General features: G+C 33.8%; 1 protein-coding gene across 2 annotated transcripts in view; it reads left to right on the top strand.

Moving 5' to 3' along the window:
• The window catches only part of ptpro (protein tyrosine phosphatase receptor type O), a 59,515-nt gene that overhangs the window by 35,416 nt on the left and 5,098 nt on the right, over positions 1-19,001 (top strand). The window contains exons 11-26 of one of the 2 annotated variants that reach the window (XM_073838010.1): positions 664-827; positions 2,230-2,350; positions 5,075-5,208; positions 6,168-6,309; positions 9,326-9,446; positions 10,570-10,638; positions 12,848-12,931; positions 14,851-14,886; positions 14,977-15,058; positions 15,145-15,235; positions 15,341-15,417; positions 15,498-15,632; positions 15,719-15,841; positions 17,304-17,458; positions 17,717-17,852; positions 18,121-18,229. In XM_073838010.1, the coding sequence (XP_073694111.1) occupies positions 664-827; positions 2,230-2,350; positions 5,075-5,208; positions 6,168-6,309; positions 9,326-9,446; positions 10,570-10,638; positions 12,848-12,931; positions 14,851-14,886; positions 14,977-15,058; positions 15,145-15,235; positions 15,341-15,417; positions 15,498-15,632; positions 15,719-15,841; positions 17,304-17,458; positions 17,717-17,852; positions 18,121-18,225 (1,775 nt within the window). In that variant the 3' untranslated portion in view covers positions 18,226-18,229. The remainder of the gene's footprint in view (positions 1-663; positions 828-2,229; positions 2,351-5,074; positions 5,209-6,167; positions 6,310-9,325; positions 9,447-10,569; positions 10,639-12,847; positions 12,932-14,850; positions 14,887-14,976; positions 15,059-15,144; positions 15,236-15,340; positions 15,418-15,497; positions 15,633-15,718; positions 15,842-17,303; positions 17,459-17,716; positions 17,853-18,120; positions 18,230-19,001) is intronic. The other variant, XM_073838011.1, reaches the window with a different exon arrangement.

Here is a 19,001-nt window from a genome sequence, read left to right on the forward strand (position 1 = left end):
ATTTATTAGTTTTCATTTTTTTATATCTGAACCTTTTTTATTAAGTTTTAGTTTTTTTAGTTTTAGTTTTTCTTAATTTGGTTTATTTTCTGTTTCTTGTTCATTTCCGTAGTTTTAATAAATGTATATATATATTTTTTTTCGTATTTATTAGTTTCTGAATAATTTTTCATTAGTTTTTAGTTTTAGTTTTTGTTATTTTAGTACTAAATATTTTAGTATATTTAGTATGCCTATTAGTACAGATGAAGTGAATCATCGAAGGTTAATAAAATGGGATTAAATGCATAAAGGATATTTGTATTATTTAACATATTTAATTATTGCAGGTTTGTGTTGAATTTGAGTGTTTTTGCTCATTTTGAAGAACACTGTATCTGTTTTTTCAGTGAGTGAGATGAATTAATGCTTGTTCACATTTATTCTAGAACTAAAGTAACATCTTACTCACAATTTCTCTCAACATGGAGACAGGAGAGCTTTTCATCAATAAATGAAGGGGGAAAAGTAACTGACCTTACTTATTTGAAAAAGTAACTTGTTAATTAAAAAGTAATGCGTTACTTTACTAGTTACTTGGAAAAAGTAATATTATTACGTAACTTGCATTACTTGTAATGCGTTACCCCCAACACTGCTAATGTGTGGGTGTTTGTTCATCAGCTCCTGAAGCTCCTCATATCTCGTCGGTGGATTACGCTCATGGGATGCTGTATGTGCGCTGGACGTACGGCGATCTGTTCACCGATCTCTCACACTCACGAATGCTGCACTGGCAGCTGACGGCCGAAGGGAAGAAGGGCGCGAGGAGACGCTACTCCATCGATGTGAGTCTGAAAACTCAACCTTCACTAGAAAACACTCCACTGGAACAAACCCTGTCTGATTAACCCAGGCTAAACAGGAGATTTTGGGCACATGGGACAGGAAATAAGTGTTCATTATCGACATACACAAAATAAGAAAATTAAGATTATTTTTAGGTGTCTTTTAAACTTAGGTGTTCATTTAGTGTCTTTGTGTTAATATTTTGAATTGGATTTTATTTGTATATTTTCTGTTTTATTTTAATTTTAGTCATTTTAGTAAATTTGCTGTTTTTTTCCTATTTAGTTTTTTAAATATCTGAATGATTTTTATTCGTTTTTTGTCATTTCAGTATATTGTCAGTGGTTTATAAAATTAGTTTTTTTTTTCATGTTATTTTTTTTAAATGTCTTGAATATTTTTTGTTAGGTTTTACTTTTTTATATTAATATATTTTATATTTAATTTTAGTAGTTTGAGTAAATTTATTTTTATGTTTAGTTTTTGTTTTTTATGACTGAATAATTGTTTATTAGGTTTTAGTTTAGTTTAGTCATTTTAGTATGTTTTCTGTTTCATTGTAATTTCAGAAGTTAAATTTGTTCATATTATTATTATTTTTAAATATTTTGTTAGGTTTTTGGTTTTACTTTTTGTTATATTAGTATATTTTACGTTTATTTTTCATTTTTGTTGCTTTAGTAAATCATTTATTTTCGTATTTATTAATTTTTTGTTTCTTATATCTGAATAATTTTTTATTCGTTTTTTTTATTTTAATTTTAGTAGGTTTCATTTTAGTAATTTTACTAAATGTATGTTTTTTTCATATTTATTAGTTTAATTTTTTTTACGTCTGAATACATTTTATTCATTTTTTTTTAGTACTTCAACTTTATGACTCCAAAGGACATTTCCATTTGTTTTCTCTTATGTGATATTATTATTTCTTAAACCACCAATTCATTCATTTGAAAAAATACCAAAATAATATAATAATAAAAAAAAAAAGTGCATGACAGTCAATCACTGGTTACTTTCTGTTCAGGATGATGTACCATAGTCATTTACTGTGGTAATGTGAGTGTAAAAATCTGAGATTCATGAAATTCTCCCTCTGTGCTTCTCCTGTCTCATTAAAATGAGTCAAACGGTTTGCGCGACGTCACTGCGCCGTTAGCCTGTAATGAATCCAATTACCCAGCACACATATTTATCTCACACACAGCCAACGTTTAATTAGTGACGGCTAAATGTTTCCACACAGAGCCCAGCTGAGATGTTGAGACGCTCTGAGAGCAGGATAAACTCCATTCATTTACACAAACCTCTCCACTGAAACCTGTCTAAATATTCACTGTCGCCATGGAGACAGTTGCTATGAGGACTGAATCATCACTGCGCCTAACGACTGTGTTTCAGGTGACACGCAACATGATGAAGGCTTCTCTGGCTCTTCCTCCTGGCGACATCTACAACCTGACCGTCACCGCCTGCACCGAGAGGAGCCGCAACACGTCAGCGCCGCACATCATCAAACTCGGTCAGTGGCAGTAGACGGATCCTCTGTAGTGAATGGGTGCCGTCGGAATGAGAGTCCAAACAGCTGATAAAAACTTCACAATAATCCACAAGTAATCCACACCACTCCAGTCCATCAGTTAACATCCTGAGAAGACAAAAGCTTAAACAAATCCATCATTAAGATGTTTTTAACTCAAATCCAGGTCCATAATCCATAATTACAACAGCGTTTACTACAAGAGTAAAGTCGAAATACTATGAGAATAAAGTCTGATTACTATGATAAATAAAGTTGGAATATTACAATAATAAAGTCTGAATACTTTGAGAATAAAGTCGGAATACTACTAGAATAAAGTCGGAATACTACTAGAATAAAGTCAAAATACTTTGAGAATAAAGTCTGAATACTTTGAGAATAAAGTCGGAATACTACTAGAATAAAGTCAAAATACTTTGAGAATAAAGTCTGATTACTATGATAAATAAAGTCGGAATATTACAATAATAAAGTCGGAATACTACTAGAATAAAGTCGGAATACTACTGAAATAAAGTCGGAATGCTATGAGAATAAAGTCGGATTACTACGATAAATAAAGTCGGAATATTACGAGAATAAAGCCAGAATACTTTGAGAGTAAAGTCGGAATACTACTAGAATAAAGCCAGAATACTATGAGAATGAAGTCGGAATACTACGAGAGTAAAGTCAAAATACTTTGAGAATAAAGTCTGATTACTATGATAAATAAAGTCGGAATATTACAATAATAAAGTCGGAATACTACTAGAATAAAGTCGGAATACTACTGAAATAAAGTCGGAATGCTATGAGAATAAAGTCGGAATACTATGAGAGTAAAGTCGGATTACTACGATAAATAAAGTCGGAATATTACGAGAATAAAGCCAGAATACTTTGAGAGTAAAGTCGGAATACTACTAGAATAAAGCCAGAATACTACGAGAATGAATTCGGAATACTACGAGAGTAAAGTCAAAATACTACGAGAATAAAGTCGGAATACTTCGAGAATAAAGTCGGAATGCTATGAGAATAAAGTCGGAATACTACTAGAATAAAGTCGGAATACTACGAGAGTAAAGTCGAAATACTACGAGAATAAAGTCGGAATACTTCGAGAATAAAGTCGGAATGCTATGAGAATAAAGTCGGAATACTACTAGAATAAAGTCGGAATACTTCGAGAATAAAGTCGGAATGCTACGAGAATAAAGTCGGAATACTACGAGAATAAAGTCGGAATACTTCGAGAATAAAGTCGGAATGCTATGAGAATAAAGTCGGAATACTACTAGAATAAAGTCGGAATACTACGAGAGTAAAGTCGAAATACTACGAGAATAAAGTCGGAATACTTCGAGAATAAAGTCGGAATGCTATGAGAATAAAGTCGGAATACTACTAGAATAAAGTCGGAATACTTCGAGAATAAAGTCGGAATGCTACGAGAATAAAGTCGGAATACTACGAGAATAAAGTCGGAATACTACGAGAGTAAAGTCGGATTACTACGATAAATAAAGTCGGAATATTACGAGAATAAAGCCAGAATACTTCGAGAATAAAGTCGGAATGCTATGAGAATAAAGTCGGAATACTTCGAGAATGAAGTCGGAATGCTATGAGAATAAAGTCGGAATACTACTAGAATAAAGTCGGAATACTATGAGAATAAAGTCGGATTACTACGATAAATAAAGTCGGAATATTACGAGAATAAAGCCAGAATACTTTGAGAGTAAAGTCGGAATACTACTAGAATAAAGTCGGAATACTACTGAAATAAAGTCAGAATGCTATGAGAATAAAGTCGGAATACTATGAGAATAAAGTCGGATTACTACGATAAATAAAGTCGGAATATTACGAGAATAAAGCCAGAATACTTTGAGAGTAAAGTCGGAATACTACGAGAGTAAAGTCGGAATACTACTAGAATAAAGTCGGAATACTACTGAAATAAAGTCAGAATGCTATGAGAATAAAGTCGGAATACTACTAGAATAAAGTCGGAATACTACGAGAGTAAAGTCGGATTACTACGATAAATAAAGTCGGAATATTACGAGAATAAAGCCAGAATACTTCGAGAATGAAGTCGGAATGCTATGAGAATAAAGTCGGAATACTACTAGAATAAAGTCGGAATACTATGAGAATAAAGTCGGATTACTACGATAAATAAAGTCGGAATATTACGAGAATAAAGCCAGAATACTTTGAGAGTAAAGTCGGAATACTACTAGAATAAAGCCAGAATACTACGAGAATGAAGTCGGAATACTACGAGAGTAAAGTCAAAATACTATGAGAATAAAGTTTTTATCAGCTGTTTGGACTCTCATTCTGACGGCACCCATTCACTACAGAGGATCCATTGCTAAGAACAGTGATGCAATGACACATTTTTACAAACCTGATGAAGAAACAAACTCATCTGCATTTTAGATGTCAACTATTCTGCTGTTCCTTTAATAAATGTGAAGTCTGAGCTGTTCACACGTTCAAATGCAAAACTAGAAGTAAAAGCGCTGGTAGTTTACTGCTGAGAGTGTGTTTTCTGTTCTAATAATAACTTGTTTCGCTTTGACTTCCCGTTCAGAGCGTGTCAGAATTGTTGAGGCTGTTTGTTTCGTCTTTCTTTTTGACTTGTTTTTAAGCTGTTTTCTTGAAGGATCTTGTAACTCGTGTGGTGTTTGGCTGTTTTGCGAACAGATCCGGCTCCTCCGAAGTCGCTGTATGCCGTCAACGCCACCGACACGGCCGTCACGCTGCTCTGGATGGAGGAGGGCATCGTGGATTTCTATCAGGTTGTCTGCAGACCGCTGGGAGTCAACAGAGAAAACAAAGTAAGAGCTCATTGGGATTCACTCCTGACCAATATCATAAAAATAACATATCAAGACTATGTATGCAAACATCTGGAGATTATAATGGAGTTTCTTTATGGTTTTGTGTGTGATGATAAAAGCAATGCACTATAATTCAGTTATAATTTACAATCAGGTTTCATTTGTTAACATTAATTAACTACATTGAACTGAGAATAAGCACTACTTCTACAGAATTATCTAAATTTGTATGTTAACATTAGTTAATGCACTGAGGACTATCATAATGAACAACTCACATTAACAAAGAAAAATTATTATTTGATTTAAATATACACTGGTGAATGTTATTTCATTATCTTTAGTTCTGTTTTTTTTTTTGTATTTGTATATATTTATTTTATAATAATTTTTTATTTAAATTATTTATTTATTTATTTTGGATAAATGTAGGGGTGGGAAAGAACTTTGTAATGATATCAAATTTGATATTCTGTAATGTTCATTGGAGTTATATATATATATATATATATATAGTATACACATTACTTAATGCAAACTAAAATTAACAATAAGCAATACATTTGTTACAATATATATTAACAAAAGTGCATGTTAACTAATGAAACCTTATTGTAATATTATTATAAAACAGGTCCTGTTAGTTAACATTAGTTAATGCATTCGTATATTCAAAAAACTTTTGTTACAGTCGTTGTTGATAGTCATTAGTTAATAAAATTACAGCTGTTTATAGTTTATATTTCTCAGATCCATTAAAATAATAACAGCTAATATACAACACATTTTAATAATGATTGTCATGTGTTAGTGATGTATTGTGATGTATTTTGGGATTTTTCTTGACCTCTATCAGAATGACATCATTGCATTCTGGGATAGACGTTTGAACACACCTGAACCTCTCAGTATCTCAGTGAATGAACTGGTTTAATGTGTGTGTTTCTCTGTTCCAGAAGGTGCGTGATCCGCTGTTCACCGCCACTCATGTTGTGACCGTATCAGGACTGCAGCCGTCCACATCGTACAACTGTACCGTGATCAGCAGCAGCTACAGCAGCGCCAGCGACCCCGCGTACATCACCGTCAGCACATCTGGTGAGGAAACGCATCTGTCCCACACTCAACACCTGCACTTACAGTCACCACAGTCCCACTCCAGACACCATAGCAGTTCACACACTGAATAAGAAATAAAAAAGGTAATTGTGACTTCAGAATTACCTAACAAACTCAACTGGGATCGCTTGATAAAAACCCGCAATTGTGAGATGAAAATTGATAATTGCAAGAAAAAAGGGGTTTTCGAGGAAAAAGGTCAAACTGAAAAAAAAAAGTTGTAAATGTGAAAAAGTCAGGATTCTGAGATAAAAACTTATAATTGAAAGAAAAAAGTCAGAACTACGAGGAAAAAGGCAGAATTCTAAGATATAAACTCGTAATTGTGAGAGAAAGTCAGAACTGCGAGGAAAAAGAGTTGGAATTGTGAGATATTTTTTAAGATAAACTTAAAATTGCAAGAAAAATGTCAGAATTCCAAGAAAAAAAGTCAAACTCGTAATTGCAAAAAAAAAAAAAAGTCAGGATTCTGAAATATAAACTCGTAATTGCAAGTAAAAATGCGAGTAAAAATGTCAGAGTTGTGAGATAAACTTTCTTAGAAAAAACGGCAGAATTCTAATAAAAAAGTAAAACTTGTAATTGCAAGAAAAACGGCAGAATTGTGAAATATAAACTCGCAATTGTGAGATAAAAAAGTCAAACCCGTAATTGTGAAAAAAGCCAGGAATCCGAGATATAAACTCATAATTGCAAGAAAAAAGTCTGAACTGCAAGAGGGAAAAAAAGTCAGAATTGTGAGATATAAACTTGTATTTGTGGGAAAACCTCTGAATTTCAAGAAACACATTGTATTGGCAAAAAACAAAGTCAGAATTACAAGGAAAAAAGTCAACCTAGTAATTGTGGAAAAAACATCAGGGTTCTGAGATATAAACTTATAATTGAAAGAAAAAAGTCAGAACTACGAGGAAAAAGGCAGAATTCTAAGATATAAACTCGTAATTGTGAGAGAAAGTCAGAACTGCGAGGAAAAAGAGTTGGAATTGTGAGATATTTTTTAAGATAAACTTAAAATTGCAAGAAAAATGTCAGAATTCCAAGAAAAAAAGTCAAACTCGTAATTGCAAAAAAAAAAAAAAGTCAGGATTCTGAAATATAAACTCGTAATTGCAAGTAAAAATGCGAGTAAAAATGTCAGAGTTGTGAGATAAACTTTCTTAGAAAAAACGGCAGAATTCTAATAAAAAAGTAAAACTTGTAATTGCAAGAAAAACGGCAGAATTGTGAAATATAAACTCGCAATTGTGAGATAAAAAAGTCAAACCCGTAATTGTGAAAAAAGCCAGGAATCCGAGATATAAACTCATAATTGCAAGAAAAAAGTCTGAACTGCAAGAGGGAAAAAAAGTCAGAATTGTGAGATATAAACTTGTATTTGTGGGAAAACCTCTGAATTTCAAGAAACACATTGTATTGGCAAAAAACAAAGTCAGAATTACAAGGAAAAAAGTCAACCTAGTAATTGTGGAAAAAACATCAGGGTTCTGAGATATAAACTTATAATTGAAAGAAAAAAGTCAGAACTACGAGGAAAAAGGCAGAATTCTAAGATATAAACTCGTAATTGTGAGAGAAAGTCAGAACTGCGAGGAAAAAGAGTTGGAATTGTGAGATATTTTTTAAGATAAACTTAAAATTGCAAGAAAAATGTCAGAATTCCAAGAAAAAAAGTCAAACTCGTAATTGCAAAAAAAAAAAAAGTCAGGATTCTGAAATATAAACTCGTAATTGCAAGTAAAAATGCGAGTAAAAATGTCAGAGTTGTGAGATAAACTTGTAATTGCAAGAAAAACGGCAGAATTCTAAGAAAAAAGTAAAACTTGTAATTGCAAGAAAAACGGCAGAATTGTGAAATATAAACTCGCAATTGTGAGATAAAAAAGTCAAACCCGTAATTGTGAAAAAAGCCAGGAATCATAATTGCAAGAAAAAAGTCTGAACTGCAAGAGGGAAAAAAAGTCAGAATTGTGAGATATAAACTTGTATTTGTGGGAAAACCTCTGAATTTCAAGAAAAACGTTGTATTGGCAAAAAACAAAGTCAGAATTACAAGGAAAAAAGTCAACCTAGTAATTGTGGAAAAAAACATCAGGGTTCTGAGATATAAACTTATAATTGCAAGAAAAATGTCAGAATTCGAAGAAAAAAGTAAAACTTGTAATTGCAAGAAAAAAAGTCAGAATTGCGAGATATAAACTCGTAATTGTGAGATAAAAAAGTCAGAACTGCGAGGAACAAAGTCAGAATTGTTAAAAAGGCAAGATTCCGAGATATAAACTCATGAAGGAGAAAAGTCAGAATTGTGTGATATAAACTTGTATTTGTGGGAAAACCTCTGAATTTCAAGAAAAACGTTGTATTGGCAAAAAACAAAGTCAGAATTACAAGGAGAAAAAGTCAAACTCGTAATTGTGGAAAAAAACACCAGGGCTCTGAGAAATAAACTTATAATTGCAAGAAAAATGTCAGAATATCGAAGAAAAAAGTAAAACTCGTAATTGCAAGAAAAAAAAGTCAGAATTGCGAGATATAAATTGTGAGAGAAAAAAGTCAGACTTGTGAGAAAAAAGTGAATTTTAAGAAAAAAGTTGTATTTGCAAAAAAAATTCTGAACTACGAGGAAAAAAGTCGGTATAGTAAGAAAAAAAGGCAGAATTGTGAAAAAGGCAGGATTCCGAGATATAAACTCATAAAGCAAAAAAGTCAGAATTGTGAGATATAAACTTTTAGTTGCAAGAAAAAAAATCTGAACTGTGAGGAAAAAAGTTGGAATTGCGAGATATAAACTCGTAATTGTGGAAAAAAAAAATCAGGATTCTTGAGATTTAAAAAAAAAACATCACAATTACCTTTTTTGAGTATTGATAGTTTTGAGCTGTTTTGCACCATAACATGTCTTCTTTCAGACGAGTGAACATCTAAAATACACATGTAAGTGTTTGTTTGATTGTGAGACTGGAGGTGAATATATCTGTGGTGTGTTTGTCTGCAGTGCGCGAGATGAACCCGAGTGTGGCGGCTATCTCCGCTCTGGCGGTTCTCAGTATTCTGCTGATCAGTCTGCTGGTGCTCTTCCTGCTGGTGCTGCGCAAGAAACACATGGAGCTGAGCCGGTGAGGAACATCTCACACAACATGATGATTCATTAGTTACAGTCCGTTATTGATCAGACTGATGGATGAAAATACCGCTACACTGCAAAAAATCACATTCTTATTCAGTGTTTTTGTCATTTTCCAATTCAAGTATCTAAAAATTCTGAAATCATGATTTACTTGAGATGCAAAATGACTATATTCACTAAAATAAAGTGAGTTTATGCTTTATGATAAAAACAAAAAATGAGCAATTCATGACTTAACACAACTCAGTCATAATCAGGAAAGCTCAATATTTTTGTGCAACCAAAAATCATGAAGTACTTGATGATTTTTTTGTTGCAAAAAAGTCAGTTTTCCAGTACTTGAGATGCAGAATGATTTAAGAATATTGTTTTATGAAAAATGCATCAAATTAGAAGTATTTAAGCTAGGATAGGACAATATTTGGCTGAGATACAACTATTTGAAAATCTGGAGTCTGAGGGTGCAAAAACATCTGAATATTGTGAAAATCACCTTTAAAGTTGTCCAAAAGAAGTTCTTAGCGATGCATATTACAGAGGAAAAATTACGTTTTGATATATCAGTAGGAAATTTACAAAATATCTTCATGGAACATGATCGTAACCTAACATCTTAATGATTTCTGGCATAAAAGAAAAATCATTTTGACCCATACAGTGTGTTTTTGGCTATTGCTACAAATATACCTGCGCTCTTTAAGACTGGTTTTGTGCTTCTGTTAACGGGATCGAAAGAATCAACTGAATACCAAAGGCAAAGCAAGTTTATTTTTCTGTCTGCACTGGCAGATATTTCTTCCTGTTTTAAGCAAAAACTTACTTCATTTTGCATTTTTATGAAAATGAAACCTAATATCTGAGCTTATTTTGCTTCTTCAGCAAATGTGTCTTGATTTAAGGATGTTTAGATGTTTGCACTGGAAAACAAGACAGAAGCACTTAGGAAAAGCATTATTTTGTTGCAATGTAATGCATGTGAATTGCAACTTTCAGTATCTGAAACTGCACTCGATTAATTTGGATTGATGCAATTGCTGCTTGTAAGTAATTCCTGAGCTGTTAGATCTGTTAAATGTCTTTATTGTGTGTCTGATGTTCGTGTCTGATTTCAGGGAGTGCGGCGCTGAAACCTTTGTGAATTTCGCCTCTTTCGAGCGGGACGGGAAGCTGCCGTATAACTGGTAGGAGCTCCTGTGTTTGTCACTGTCAGTCAATCAGTCAGTCACAGTGTCACACTATCAGCTCACACACACACACACACACACACACACACACACACACACACACACACACACACACACACACACACACACACACACACAGAGGAAGTGAGCGTGTAATTGTAACTGGTATCGACATGCGGGAAGCATCGGTTCTGATGTTTGTGATCACAGCCATCGCTCACACTCACATGATTAATATAAGAGCTTAAAGAGCGTCAGTAAAGGCAGATTCTGGGCTGGTAATGAAGTCAAAAGACATTTTTTCTGTCACCTTCTGCTGAAATGTTTAGAGCATGAGTCGTGAAACAACCGCAACATGACTGTGTCCTGTTTTAATGTTGAATTCTGTTCAGTTGAGGTTAGAAAATCTACACATTTTATACACAGAAAATATAAATCATGTAAATTAAAATATATAGAGAGAGAGAGAGTAAGGGGATAAATGTATATACACTGCTGGTCAAAAGTTTGGGATCAGTAAGATTTTTAATGTATTTTAAATGTTTCTTCTGCTCGTCAAGGCTGCATTTATTTGATTAAAAATACAGAAAAAAAAGTAATATTGTGAAATATTATTACGATGTAGAAAAATGTTTTTCTATTTTAATGTACATTAAAACTCTAATTTATTTCTGTGATGCAAAGCATCATTTCTCCAGTCAGAACTGTGAGGAAAAAAAGTCAAATTTCAAAAAAAAAAAAGAAAAAGAGTCAAAATAACAAGGAAAAAACTCGAAATTGTGGAAAAAAAGTCAGGATTCTGAGATATAAACGTATAATTGCAAGAAAAAAGTCCAGACTGCAAGGAAAAAGTCTGAATTGTGAGAAAATGTCAAACTTGAAACTGAAAATTTTTTATTAATTGTATTGTGAAATATTATTACGATGTAAAATAATGTTTTTCTGTTTTAATATACATTAAAAATCTTTTTTTTTTTTTTCTGTGATGCAAAGCATCATTTCTCCAGTCTTCGGCGTCACATGATCCTTCAGAAATCATTCTAATATACTTTATTATCAATGTTGGAAACAGTATTTTTTTGGAACCTGTGATACTTTTTTTCAGGATTCTTTGATGAATAAAACATTAAAAAGAGCAGCATTTATTTAAAATATAAATCTTTCCTAACCATGTAAGTCTTTGCTATCAGTTTTTAACAATTTAACACATGCTTGCTGAATAAAAGTAATAATTTATTTGTGTAAAAAAGTGCACTGACCCCAAACTTTGGAACAGTAGTAAAAAAAAAAGAAAAAAAAAGAAATATATATATATATATATATATATATATATATATATATATCCTATAAACTAATTGTATTAAATTATGTAATTATATAAATCTAAATTATACATATATAAAATAATAAATGTAAAATTAAATAAAAATAAACATAAAAAAACATTAATGTAAAAATGTAAAAATTACAATATATATATATATATATATATATATATATATATATATATATATATATATAAAAATATATATATATAAATATAAATACAATTATTTAAAAATGTAAAAATAATAAAAATTCACAATTATTAAAGTTCAATTTAGAACATAAATACTGACTCTGTGTAAGCTGTTTTTTAGAATAACACAACCGTTTTTGATTTGAGATTTCTAGTGTTTTCTAGTGTATCCAAATTAAGTTTTTGATAAAGGTTTTATTAGGTTTGGGCTTAAACAGGAGCAAATATCTGCCAGCGGAGTCAGAAAAAAAAATCTTGTTTTCTTGTTAAATTAAGTTGGTTTTTCCGATCCCGCTGGCAGATATTTGTTCTTGTTTTGTGCAAAAACTCAACATTTTGATACATTTTTCCTAAAACAGAATTTAGTGTTTTTAGATATTTGTAGTGGACGTTTTGCGTCAGCTTCCTGATGGATGCATTAGGAACAGAAAGGGGTTTATTATTGTGATTTTGGTGAGTTCGGGGTTCAGATTGACAGATTCACACTACATCACCAAGACCAGACAGAAAGACGCCAATGACACTGACTGCATGACGCGATCATTAACCTGTCAGACACTAATGAAATATGCTCAATCATCTGTGTGTGTCACTATTACTAATGGAGCACCATGTTTTGTCCCCCAACTTTTTGCCCTTGGTCTTTTTTTATGTCTTTTGCTTTCTGTTTTGTTCGAACGGCTTCAGGCGCAGGAGTCTCTTTGCGTTCCTCACGCTTCTGCCATCCTGCCTTTGGACTGACTATCTTTTGGCCTTTTATATTAATCCGTGGTAAGTAGCAGCGCGGCGTCCGGCGGCCGACGGACAGACAAACACACACACGACCGGCTCTAGACTCCACCTAGGTCCTGTAGACGGAGAAGGGTCTCATCTGTGCTCTTGTCTGTGTTTAACAGCGTCTCGACGCATGACACTAACGCTGGCGGCTCGACTGCATGACGTCCGCTCGCTCGCTCGCTCTCACGTCCTGCATGTTTGCTCTAGCTCTTCGATTCTCTGTCCGACTGAATGCAGATTTTTACCAGAGAGACTTAAGAGCATTTGCTTGGTTTTTCCTTTTCCGTTAGCTTGATTTCCTAAAGGAATGTTTCCAGGGTTAATACGATCTCAGCGCTGCTCACATGCAGTCGGTCTCCACAGAAAATAATAACCACATATATGTCAATAAAATTTTTTTTGAGAATTATATATATATATATATATATATATATATATATAATTTAAATAAAATGCATTAAAAGATTGAATAAAATATTTGAAAAAATTAAATAGAATTTTTTTTTAATTATTTAAAATTATATTTAAAAATTTGCAATTATTAAATTTAATAAATTATAATAAAATTATAATATGGAAGGATATTGACTAAGACAAAAAAATTATTATTGTAATGTATATTTACATTAAAAATGAAAAGAATTTAAAATTTCATTTAATTTTAAATTAAAGTTCAGTATAACTGAGTTTATGAGTTAGACAAATTATACATTGAAATAAAATACATTTAAATGTAAACGATTAAATTAATTATTAGAAATAAGATAATTATTATGAAATTAGATTTAAAAATGTGCTATTATTAAATGTAATAAATTATAATAAAATCATAATATGGAAGGGTATTAACTAAAATGAGTTCAAAAAATTATACATTTATTTAATTAATTGAAATAAAATACATTAAAATGTAAAAAAATTAAATTAATTATTGAAAATTAAATAATTATTATAAAATTAGGTTTAAAAATGTGCAATTATTAAATGTAATAAATTATAATAAAAATCATAATATGTAAGGGTATTGACTAAAACAAAAAACTGATTATTTTAATGTATATTTACATTAAAAATAAATTATAATTAAATCATAATATGGAAGGGTATTGTCTAAAACAAAGAAAGACACAAAGATTTAATACAATAAAATTAGAAGCATGTAAGTCTGTATTTGAAAAAAAAAAAGTAAAATTATTAAATGTATATAAATTATACATAAATACAAATTAGACACTTGTGTAACCACAATAGTTTATAACATGAGATTAGTGTGATGTGGAAGGCTATTGAGAAAAAATATATATAAATTCTATTTTAAATGTATAATTTATTATTACAAATATGCCATATAAATTAATATATAAATAAAATAAAATTATTTGATAATTGAAAATTAATTATACATTTAGGAAAAAAATTAAATATATATATATAACTTAAATAAAATACATTAAAATGTAAATGTTTAAATTAATTATTAAAAACATATATAGACCGACAGAATGAGAAATATCATAATTATTAATTATTGTTTTTTATTTTAAATTATTTTCAAATGTAAACATGAAAAATGTACAATTAGCTAATTTCATAAAATAAAAATTATATAAATTATAATATATAAAGAGAGAAAGATCTACATTATTAATAAATATAATTTCTCTAAACTAATATATAAATAAAATCCTTCCTGTCAAACAGTTCATAAAAGCACTTTATTAATACTTTAAATCCTCCAGAGCGAGTGAATGTGAATTATTCTCTGTGGTTTCAGACACACACCAGCGCTGAAGCTCCGTCGATCTGTAATGCATGTTTAGTTTGTAGGATTGCAGAGCGTTTATGATCAGAGCTGGAGTTTGTTGTGTTCTGATCTCAGTTCAGTGACGCGTCTGTCTGTGTTTCACCCACAGGAGCAAAACAGCACTGAAGAAGAGGAAACTAACCAGGTAAAGACATCCGTTCATGTGATTGTGAGAGTCTTGTCTTGATTTTGTTTGTGTGTGTGTGTGATGTGACTGTGATATCTGTGTGTTCAGTCCCGTTCAGCTCAGTGATTTCGATGCTTACATCAAAGACATGGGCAAAGATTCGGCGTACAAGTTCTCGCTGCAGTTTGAGGTAAAACACAGTTGCTGCAGAACACGTGAACACCTGTCTGTCTGTATCGGGCGAGTGATTTATCTGTTGGTTTGTGGTTCTGTCAGGAGCTGAAGAGCGTCGGTCTGGATCTGTCTCACGAAGCGGCCGATCTGCCCGTCAACAGACCCAAGAACCGCTACACCAACATCCTGCCCTGTGAGTGGCTGGCCGGCAAAGCCCCGCCCACTGTAGTCATAGCAACACAGTTTTGATTGGCCCACTTGTTACTAAAACTCAGTGATTATGTTTGTCTGGTCACAGATGATTTCAGTCGAGTGAAGCTGATCTCTCTCCACAACGATGAAGGCTCTGATTACATCAATGCCAACTATATTCCTGTGAGTATCTGATCAATATCAGCTGATGGAGTGATTGACAGGTTATAGTGTGTCTCATTGGTGTTCTGGTGTGTGTTCAGGGTTATAACTCTCCGCACGAGTTCATCGCCACACAGGGCCCGCTGCCTGAGACCAGGAACGATTTCTGGAAGATGGTGCTGCAGCAGAAGTCTCACATCATCGTCATGCTGACACAGTGTAACGAGCGCAGGAGGGTCAGTTTCCACGGCGACCGCTTCGTTAGCGCTATGACATCACACAGACGGGCGGATGTTAATGAGAGAATGTGCTTCCTGTGCAGGTGAAGTGTGATCACTACTGGCCCTTCACTGAGGAGCCCGTGACGTACGGAGAGATTACGGTCGAGATGCTGTCAGAGAACGACTCGCCCGAGTGGACCATCAGAAACTTCAGACTGGGATACGTGAGGAACACTACTAACCTCAACCATGGGTGGATGGATGGGTGGAGGGATAGATGGATGGATAGATGATAGATGAATGGATAGATGGATGGATGGATGAATGGATAAATAGGTGAATGAATGGATAGATGGATGGAGGGACAGATATAGGTGGTGGATGATAAATGGGTGAATGGATAAATGGATGGATGGATTGGTGAATGGGTGGGTGGATGGATGAATGAAGGGATAGATGGATGAATAAATGGATTGATAGATAAATGGATGGATGTTTGGAAAGGTGGATGGATAGATGGTAGATGAATGGATGATGGACTAATGAATGGATAAATAGGTGATTGATTGAATGGATGGATGGATGGATGGATGGATGGTAGATGAATGGATGGATTGATTGATAAATGGATAAATAGCTGGATGAATGGATGGATGGATAAATAGGTGGATGGATGGATGGATGGATGGATGGATGGATGATAAATGGTTGGGAGGATGGATAAATGAGTGGATAGATGATGAATTGATGAATGGGTGGGTGGTTAAATGGATGGAGGGTCAGATGATAGGTGGATGGATGGTTGAATGAATGGATGGATGGATGATGGATGGATAATTAGATGAATGGGTGGATGGATGGAGGGACAGATGATGGGGGGATGGATAGATGATAAATTGGTGGGTGGATGGATGGATGATGGATAGATAGGTGGATGAATGAATAGATTGATGTACGGATGGATAGATAGATGGGTGGGTGGGTGAATGGATGGAGGGATAGATAAATGGATAGATGATGATGGATGGATAGATAGGTGGATGGATGCGTGGAGAAATAGATAAATTGATAGATGATGGATGATGGATTGGTGAATGGGTGGATGAATAGATGGAAGAACAGATGATAGGTGGATGGATGGATATAAATGGGTGGATAGAGGGATAGATGATAGATGGATGCATGGAGAGATAGGTGGATAGATAGATAGATAGATGAATGAATAAATGGATAGATGATGGATGGATGGATGGATGGATGGATGGATGGATGGATGGATGGTTGGATATATGAGTGGGTGGGTGGGTGGATGGATATTTGGGTGGATGGATGGATGGACGGATAGATGATAGGTGGATTGATAGATAAATGGGTTTGTGTATGGATGGATAGATAAATGGGTAGATAAATGGAGGAATAGATGAATGGATAGATTATGGATGGATGGAGGGATAGATGGATAGATAGATGATGGATGGATAGATGAGTGGATGGATGGATGATGGATAAATGGATTGGTAGATAATGGATTGCTGATAGAGGAATGCATAAATGGATGGATGGATGGATAAATAGATAATCGATGTGTGGTTGAATGGATGTAGATCAATATATAGATAGTTGTGATGAGGGTATACAGTGTACTGCTGTTGTTCTTGTCTGATGTTCTGTGTTGGACTCCTGCAGGCTGATGAATCTCAAGATGTTCTGCACTTTAACTACACCTCGTGGCCTGATCACGGCGTACCCACAGTCAACGCCATCGAGAGCATCTTACAGTTTGTTCAGATCGTACGGCAGCAGGTCAACAGGACCAAAGGACCCATCGTAGTCCACTGCAGGTAAGATGTTGTTTACTCCTCATCAATGTGGATGCGTTAATGTGAGTCTGTGGTACAGGAGTCATTCCGGCTCACTGCGCTCCAGTTACACTGACTGGAATCACTGCGGCTCACTGCCATCTATTGATTCCTGCTTGTGGTTTTGCTACAGCTCTTCACTGATGTTACTGACACTGTATGATGTAACAAACACTGATGTATGTGTATGTTTATGTGTGTGTGTGTGTGTGTGTGTGTGTGTGTGTGTGTGTGTGTTAGTGCTGGAGTGGGTCGGACCGGCACCTTCATCGCTCTGGACCGGCTGATGCAGCACATTCAGGAGCACGAGTATGTGGACGTCCTCGGCCTGGTTTCAGACATGCGCTCGCACCGGCTCTCCATGGTCCAAACCGAGGTACTGAACCTCAACTAGGTTCTAAGAATCTTCTTAAAAATCACTGTAAATAGTTAAAAAGATCATTTAGAATTTTTATCTCACAATTCCGAACCTTTATAATTGCAAGAAAAAGTCAGAATTGTGAGATAAATAGTCTTAATTAAATGTTTTATGTTTATTCTTAGGCAGAAATGAAAAAAACTATTGTCGAGATATAAACAGAACTGTGAGATATAAGGTCAGAATATTAATATAATGTCTATAACATGTATATTTGTGTGTACAGGAGCAGTATGTGTTCATCCATCAGTGTGTCCTCCTCATGTGGAAGAAGAAGAAGCAGCAGACGCACACAAGCGACGTCATCTACGAGAACGTCAGCAAGTCCTAATAAAGTGAGACCTCAAAATATAAATGCCTATACTAAATATGTTCTATTCATTTTATTTCAATTTTAGTGTTATTTTAGTACATCAAGTTAATATAAGGTTTTTATATATTTTATTTCAGTGAATATTTATTTTGTTTCAAGTAATGTAAATGGATAATTGGATGGATGGGTGGATGAATAGATGGATAAATGATGGATGGATGGATGGATGGATGGATAAATGATGGATGGGTGGATGAATAGATGGATAAATGATGGATGGATGGATGGATGGATGAATGATGGATGGGTGGATGAATAGATGGATAAATGATGGATGGATGGATGGATAAATGATGGATGGGTGGATGAATAGATGGATAAATGATGGATGGGTGGATGAATAGATGGATAAATGATGGATGGGTGGATGAATAGATGGATAAATGATGGATGGATGGATGGATGGATAAATGATGGATGGGTGGATGAATAGATGGATAAATGATGGATGGATGGATGGATGGATGAATGATGGATGGGTGGATGAATAGATGGATAAATGATGGATGGATGGATGGATGGATAAATGATGGATGGGTGGATGAATAGATGGATAAATGATGGATGGATGGATGAATGATGGATGGGTGGATGAATAGATGGATAAATGATGGATGGATGGATGGATGGATGAATAGATGGATAAATGATGGATGGATGGATGGATGGATGGATAAATGATGGATGGGTGGATGAATAGATGGATAAATGATGGATGGATGGATGGATGAATG

This window comes from Garra rufa, chromosome 4 (genome assembly GCF_049309525.1).
Source record: "Garra rufa chromosome 4, GarRuf1.0, whole genome shotgun sequence".
In the NCBI taxonomy this organism is placed as follows: Eukaryota; Metazoa; Chordata; class Actinopteri; order Cypriniformes; family Cyprinidae; genus Garra; species Garra rufa.